This window comes from Peromyscus eremicus, chromosome 1 (assembly GCF_949786415.1).
Source record: "Peromyscus eremicus chromosome 1, PerEre_H2_v1, whole genome shotgun sequence".
Classification (NCBI taxonomy): Eukaryota; Metazoa; Chordata; class Mammalia; order Rodentia; family Cricetidae; genus Peromyscus; species Peromyscus eremicus.
In genome coordinates this window covers 59758623-59765840 of record NC_081416.1, presented here as the reverse complement: position 1 = coordinate 59765840, position 7218 = coordinate 59758623, and the positions used below count along the sequence as shown (strand labels likewise).

At 56.2% G+C, this 7218-nt stretch overlaps 1 protein-coding gene across 1 annotated transcript; it reads right to left on the bottom strand.

The window, feature by feature from the left end:
• Positions 1–3284: 3284 nt before the first annotated feature.
• On the bottom strand, positions 3285–5647 carry Ascl2 (achaete-scute family bHLH transcription factor 2). Its single transcript, XM_059249681.1, has 2 exons — positions 4337–5647; positions 3285–3775 (listed from the first exon to the last, which is right to left on the bottom strand). Exon 1 carries the CDS (start codon positions 5327–5329, stop codon positions 4355–4357), a length of 975 nt encoding a protein of 324 aa, XP_059105664.1. The 5' UTR covers positions 5330–5647; the 3' UTR covers positions 3285–3775; positions 4337–4354.
• Positions 5648–7218: the final 1571 nt, after the last annotated feature.

Genomic DNA, 7218 nt, shown 5'->3' with positions numbered 1-7218 from the left:
GTGACTACACCCCGCCACACACACAATGTGGAGAGAAACATTTGGGAGAAAGTGAATTTTGAGTCAGAGTCCATAGGGCACTGGTGCTCCCTGGGGGTCTCAGTGATTAAGAGACAAGAACAGTTATTGATCACAAGCAAAAGAGGGTTCCCAAAGCTCCCTGGATCCCAGGTCATTGGATTGCCCTCCACCTCCTCACTCACCCCTGCCAGGGTCAGTATGACCCTGAGCCTGACGCTGTGGATGGTAACCATTCTGAGGCACTACTCCGCCTTGTCCCATGGTTGAAAGCACCGAGAGGCTATCCCTGCCCCCACTCCCCAAACTGATCCAGATCTCCTTCTGCCTGGAATGGGCGTCTCTCCTTGCAGCAGAGCTCTGCTGCTCCCCACCCCCACTCCAGCAGAGCCTAGGGCAAGCCAGGGGCTCTGGGCTAGGAGGGGCCCTGGCCAGGAGAGACTCTGCTGTAGACGAAATTCTAAACAGTCTCAGTAAATAAGAAATACAGAGCCAAATACAGGGGTAATAGCGAGGAGATCAGAGAATTAATGAAGAGCTCTTGTGTGGGAAACTACAGATTGGTGGTAAGCTAAAGGTTAGTCAGTGGCTATTCTCTGTTTCTCTGATCTCTTCAGCTATTACCCCTGTATTTGGCTCTGCATTTCTTATTTATTAAGACTGTTTAGAATTTCGTCTACTCTGCCTAAGCTTGCTTATCCAGAATACCAAATGTTGGGGGTGCCCTCCCCAGGCCAGCTGTGGGGCCACCACTCCTGACTATTCAGGGAGGAATGGAAGTCCAGGGTCAGAATGCCATTTACCTTCCATGATCAAGTTCTGTGGCTTCGGAGGCACCTAATCAGTGGGGATTGGTGTTCCGTAATTGACAGCTGAAGGGACTTTCTGACCAGAGGAGCAGCTCAGGTGACTCACCTGTTGTCTGGCTGCTTGTAAATAGCGCTTCTACACTCCACAGTGGCCCTGTCGGGATAAGTTTGGATAATGAATTATACGGTGCCACACCTCATGTCTTGAGGCAGGTTACAGGCACAGGATAGTAGTGCACTGCCAAAGAGCTCCACTCTTGTCCCTCAGGCTACCATCTGCAAGCAACACAGGGTGAGGGATTCCAAACATGATATCTGGGACAGATTGCTTCCAAGAGGCTTAAGAGATCTATCTATCCAGCAAGTTTGGTGTATGGACATGGAATGGAGCCTGGTTCTACAGATCAGAGAGGGAATGGTGTCACTGGCTGGGAAGCTGCACTTACATCACTGTGGGTGATAAAAGGCGCTGGGGTTTCCTTAGGCATGGAAATCATACAATCTGGAGGTGCTTCAAAAGTGCGTGGAGGCAGGAAGCAGGGTGGGGCAGCATCAGCCTCTTTAAGCCACAACCTGGTTGTGGGCTTAAGCAAAACTTTCACCTGGCTGCCCATGATCTGGTCCATGCCTCTTGCCACTAGACTTGTCTCCAGGAGAAGGCAAGTTCCCTGAGGTTGGAGTTTCTATCTGGCACACCAAATACACCCTCAGTTCATGAAGCAGAAAAGTTCCTTTGTGCGCCTGTGTTGTGTATGAAACTATTCATGCATGAAGGTCCGAGGACATCATCAGGTGTCCTTAACACAGGGGCTCCTGCTTTTCTGCTGTGTGCGCCAGCCTGGCTGGCCTGTGCACGTCAAGAGAGTCCCCTGCCTCTACCTCCCATCTTCCCATAGGAGCACTGGAATTACAGATGTGCTGGAAGTCTGGCTTCTGAGGATCTGAACTCAGGTCCTCATACTTGCACAGCGAACGCTTTCACCCACTGAGCCATCTGTCCTGCCTCCTCCGCCCCCGCCCCCACCCCTCTGAGCTCAGACTGGCCTGAAACTCACAACAATTCTCCTGTCTCAGCCTCCTACGTGTCCAGACTACACGTGTGAGCCAATAAAGTTGCTTAAGGAAGACTTCGGATATCCCATAATACAACAGGTGCACACTATTGACATCACTGAGGATTTTTTGTACACAGGGAGGCTCACGCTTCCAGCAACGCCCCTGCCCCCTTCCCACAAACCACTTTGAGATACCGGAAGGAAACCATGAGACAATTCAGGTCCCCTGGCTCAGTGAAGACACTGGCTGGCAATGGGCTCCTGGGAAAAAGGGTGGCTTTTCCTCAGTGGCCATGCTATGTTCTATGTTGTCCTCCAAGGCAGGTCCACTCAGTCCTGCAACCCCAAGCCGGGCTGGGCTGACCCCAGCTGAGCCTGATCCTCATCAGAGCAGCTGAAAGACTTTGACCCAAGTTAGATTCAACTTTGGCCCTGGCTTTCAGGTTCTGGGTCCTGTGGGGGAAGAAGGGACCCTGCCATCATACTGACACAGATGACCTTGTATACAGCCTTCTGTACAGCCACCACAGGTACATGGAAGACATCTGCCCCATGGCACAGCCCTTCCCGCTTCCCACAGCTCCAACGGTTGTGCTCCAACCACTCCCTCCTGAAGAAAGGGATGCTTGAAGCACCCTAAAACCACCTGGGATCCCCTCAGCCCCTCCCAAACCCCTGCAATAAAAGGGAGCTTTGGACACACGGAGACTTCAAAGCTGCAGAGGTTCAGGGTCAAAGGTGGAGCTGGGTAATATCTTAGCAATCACAGCCTGCTCCCCTGGGCTAGGGAACGTGGGTGGGGAGTCCTTGGGAAGCTTCCAGGTCTTCCTTGCTCACTACAGAATCTTGCAATTGCAGTAGAGAGCTGTCTGCAGGGCCTAACTATGGCCACTAGCCCTAGCAGCCAGCCCAGGAGCCTAGCACATGCTGGCTGCAAGCTCATGGACAGGTTTTCCAACCCCTCCCTAAAACCTGGAAGGTAGGTTTAGACTCCGTACCATTTGCAAACTAGGCAATTTGCCAAGGGCCACCCAGCTGGTAAGGAAGAGAGAGCCTGGGCCTAGAGATGCCCACAGTCCAGAGATGAGAAGTCAATGGTTCACACACCTCAAACTACTGTCAGCCTAGCACCCTGCACTTGCCCCTCTCACACAGACCCCCCTCTTAGGGGCGAGCAGCCCTGCAGGGCAGACACTGGCTCACAGACACCTGTATGAAAGCCCTTGGCCTCCAAGGTGTCTGAATTGCTTTGCCATCTGTGGGGAGATGGCCAGAGTAGGAGCTCACACCTGTGCACCAACCAGCCCATGCAATGTGGGGCACGAGAGAAGTCTCAGCCACTACTATCCACCCAGGCCTAGCCCTCACCTAGGAAACAGGGATGAGACGGTACGAACACCAATGAAAAACAACTTTTATAGAATAGTACACTTTACAACAGCAGGTTTCCCACACTGGCCAAACATCAGCGCCAGGCTGGGCTTCAGAAGAGGAAAAGTGCAGCCAGGCATCTTGCCCTCAGGGCCTGGCTGGCCCAAACTTTGGCCAGGTTGGAAAGTTCTAGACAGCGGGGGTGAGGGGCAGAGACAATCTTTATTGTGCTCCAAGCCTAAGGATCCTTTGTACAAAAATAAGTCTTCATATTTTCAGTAGAGTCCCTCCAGCAGTTCAGGTTAATTCGTAAAAAATAGACTGTCATTGTAAAATCCTTTCTCCTGAGAAATCTCCAAGTCCTTGTGCCACAGACTGGGAGATGGAAGGTCCATTTCGCGAGGTGGAGGCCCAGGTGAGGTCAGCACTTGGTTTTTGGTCAAGTTGCACTAGAAAGCATCGGTCCAGGCTCCGTGGGCAAGAAGCGCAGGTCTGTCCACCAGGAAACAATGAGGGATGCGGCTGTGAAGAGGACAGAACGCGTCAATGTGTGCGGACACCGCCCCACCTCCCAAGGCGCAGCAGGCAGTTTCAGTTTGCTTGGTTAGTTTTGGAGTCTCAGTTCGTGGGTGCCTCGATCCGCTCGGAGGCGCCTACGGGGGGCGGGGCGCACGCTCAGAGTCGGCCCGCGGTGACTCAGGGGCCCGCTCCCGCCGACTCATTCGGCACCCCGGCCCAGGACGCGATTTGCAATGCAAACTCACCCCGCCTCCAGCACTAGACTCGGCCGGGCTCCGCCAGCACTGGGACTTCGCCGGCCCGGCCCTGAGGCCGCTCCCCTCCTCTAGCCTCCCCCTCCCCCACCCTCAGCAGAGCCCAGAGAGGAAGTTTTGCAATCCCGGACAAACAAACGCCGGTCTTGCTCAGGCTTGAAAAAGGTTGAGGAAAAATGAAGCGTGCGCGAAATCGAAGTGATCGTCCCGGCCGAGCCCTGGCTGCAATGGGTCCCCGTGGCGCGAAGCGCCAGGCCCGCCCACCACGTGTCTCCCTTACTGCCTCTCCTCCCGACGCCCTGAAATTTACCTTAGAGGGGTTGGGTACTCAGTAGCCCCCTAACCAGCTGGAAAAGTCAAGTAGCTCGCTCTCCATGGGGCTCAGCTCTCCCTCGCAGCCGCTGTCCTCCGATGAGTAGGCGGAGCGCGGGGAGCCAGGCTCCGAACTGCCCCCGCGGTCCGGGGATGAAGAGGCGCAGGACAGCGACGCACTGGCGGGGGAGGCAGCGGGAGGCGCGCGGGCAGCCAAGGGCCGAGTGGCCGGTGTTAGCAGGCCCCCGGCAAGCGCGGCGCGCACCGCGTCGTGCTCCGCAAGCAGCCGCTGCAGCGCACGAATATATTCTACCGCGGAGCGCAGCGTCTCCACCTTACTCAGCTTCTTGCTGGCGCCGCCGTGCGGCACGTGCTGCCGCAGCGCCTGGAAGCCCAAGTTTACCAGCTTCACTCGGTTGCGTTCGCGCTCGTTGCGGCGTGCCACGGCCGCCGAGCCGCCCCCGGCTTCAGTTGCTCCAGATCGCCGGCGGCGGCTGCAGCGCAGCAGTTCCGGGGATGCGGGTCTCCGCCGAGTAGCGCAGGTTCCAGCGACTCCAGACGAGGCGGGCATGAGTCGGGGCAGCGCGCCGCCGTCCATCAAGCTCGCATCCAGCCCTCGGGCGCCTGCTATGAGTTTCTGGGTGCTACAGGAAAAGTGCCCGCGAGGAACCAGGTGCGGTGGGAAGCGAACGCTCTCACCTCCACCGGTCTCAGGCAGGGCACTGCTGCAGGATTTCCTGGGGCACCGGTCGCTGACTTTCTGGAGCCCTAGGACCCCGTGTTGTACAAGGGCTGAGAGTAGGGAAGCGTGGTGCGCTCGTGTCCCGCGCGTGCGGTCAGACCTCCCCTGGTCTCCCTGTGCGCGGCTCAGGCGGCTCCTTTTAAAATGTATAGATAACCCTCCTCCGCCTGCCGCCGCCTCCTTTCTCACGCCCTCCTTCCTTCGCCTCGCCCTCCCGCCACGCTTCACCCTCCCCCCTGGCGTACACATTCTGCAAAGCTGACACCACGAGCCCCCACCCCCACCCCTCCGGGGTGCAGTTCGCAGGCTACTGCGCCCCCATGCTCCGGGCAGGTGCTTAGTGAGTCCTCGACAAGTCCTAGGGTACAGATCCCGGACTGTACTCCTTAAGTCCCACAACCCCAGGGGCTGTCAAAGGGTCTGAGTGTAATTTACAGGCATCCATATCCACCCTAGTGCACAGCACTCAAGCCCCAATGACTACCAGGTCTCTGCACACCTAGAACGCGTGGCCGGGTGAGGAACCCGACCAGGCTTTGCAGTGGCCAAGAAGTAGGTGAGCGCGACAACCACCCCCCAACCCCCGCGCGCGCACCCCCCAGAGCACACGCGCCACGAACCCGCTCCCACGTCCCTCCCCCTGGCGGAGGAGGCGGGAGCCGGAGTCTCGGCCAATCTGGGATCGTCCGTTTGGCCAATGACAGCTGGCGCGGTCCTATGCTGGGCCAGGAGGAAGCGTACGCCTGGCGCGTGGCTCCAGAGATGGGGAGTGTCTCAAACAAAGATCCACGCCCACTGCGCCCCACCCTGCTCCTCCTCCCGGACCCCAGTGTCCACGAACTGCTGGTGCACACCTGTCCCCCTTTGAGTGTGAGGTGGGCTTGAGGAATGGTTCTGTCTTGTCTTGGGAAATCTCATGTTCCCCAGACACCTTGTTCCCATTCCGTCCCTCATGCACACCCCATGCCTTTGTGGTTTCAAGGAGCCTCAGGACCTGGTGCCCTGACCTGAGGGGATACAATCAAGCCAACTCTGACCCCTCCTTTCTCAAGCTCTCTCTCATCTGCATCTTACAGCCAGCTCTCCAAGTCTGGGTCTCTATTCCCGATGTCCCTCCTTAATCTAGCCAGACTAGTTCTCGTTCAGTTCCTGGGCTTTTTGCTCAACGATACTTCTCAGGATTCCAGCGGGCCTGTCAGTCCCATCCTTCCCCTGAGGCCGGTGGAGGGAGAGTTGAAGGGGCAGGGAAATGCACTGATCTTGGAAAAGTCTCAGTCCTACCCCACTGTCCCGGAACTGTGTGCCCTCAGGGTCATAGCAAGTCCAGCATTCCCAAAAAGGACTAGGTGCTCCTGAGCCAAGACCTATAGTGTTGAAGTAGTCTATCAGGCGGGTCTGGATGCCTGGAGTTACTTTCCGTGTATATATACCATTGAGGGAGGTCTATGGGACTCAGGGCCTCTCTCTGCTTCCACACTGCCAGGGGGCGTTTACCACCAGGATCCATTGGGGCTCCATCTTCCTAAACTAGCCTTTTGACCTTCATGCTGTGTGGGGGAAGTGAGCTGTGAGTCGCAGCTGCCTGGGTGCCTGCCTGCTCAGCGCACCTAAATGAGGCAAGTCACTTCTCTGCCTTGTGGAGCAATTCAAGTAGAAGCAGAAATTGGGCTGGGGAGAGTGTTCAGTGGGTAAAGTGCTTGCTATGCAAGTGTGAGGATCTCAGTTCAAATCCTCAGAACCCATATAAAGCCAAGTTGTGAAGCAGAGAACAGGCGAATCCCTGTGAATTCCCAGGCCAACTAGCTCCACGAAGGCAAAAATGAACAACCGACTCTATCTCAAATGGGCTGGAAGGGGAGGCCCAACACCTGAGATATCCTCCAAACCCCATATACATTGTTGTGTGCACCATCACACACAAAAGTATGCACACACATACAAAATGAATGGAAGCAGATTGTATCCTGGCTCCTTGACAAACCTTGATCTGCAGACCCTCCCTTTACAGAGGCCACTGCAGTCCTGCCTGCCTCCCTGCCTTTCCCTGAGTTTTTGTTTTGTTTTGTTTACTTTTCCTTAATTTGGGGAGGGAGGGGGGATAGGGCCTCCTGTAGCCTAGGCTAGCCCCGAGTTCACTA

What these genes read in the sequence shown, in the direction of transcription:
- Ascl2 (XM_059249681.1), bottom strand. Translation starts at nt 5,329, where the DNA reads ATGTGTACGCCAGGGGGGAGGGTGAAGCGTGGCGGGAGGGCGAGGCGA.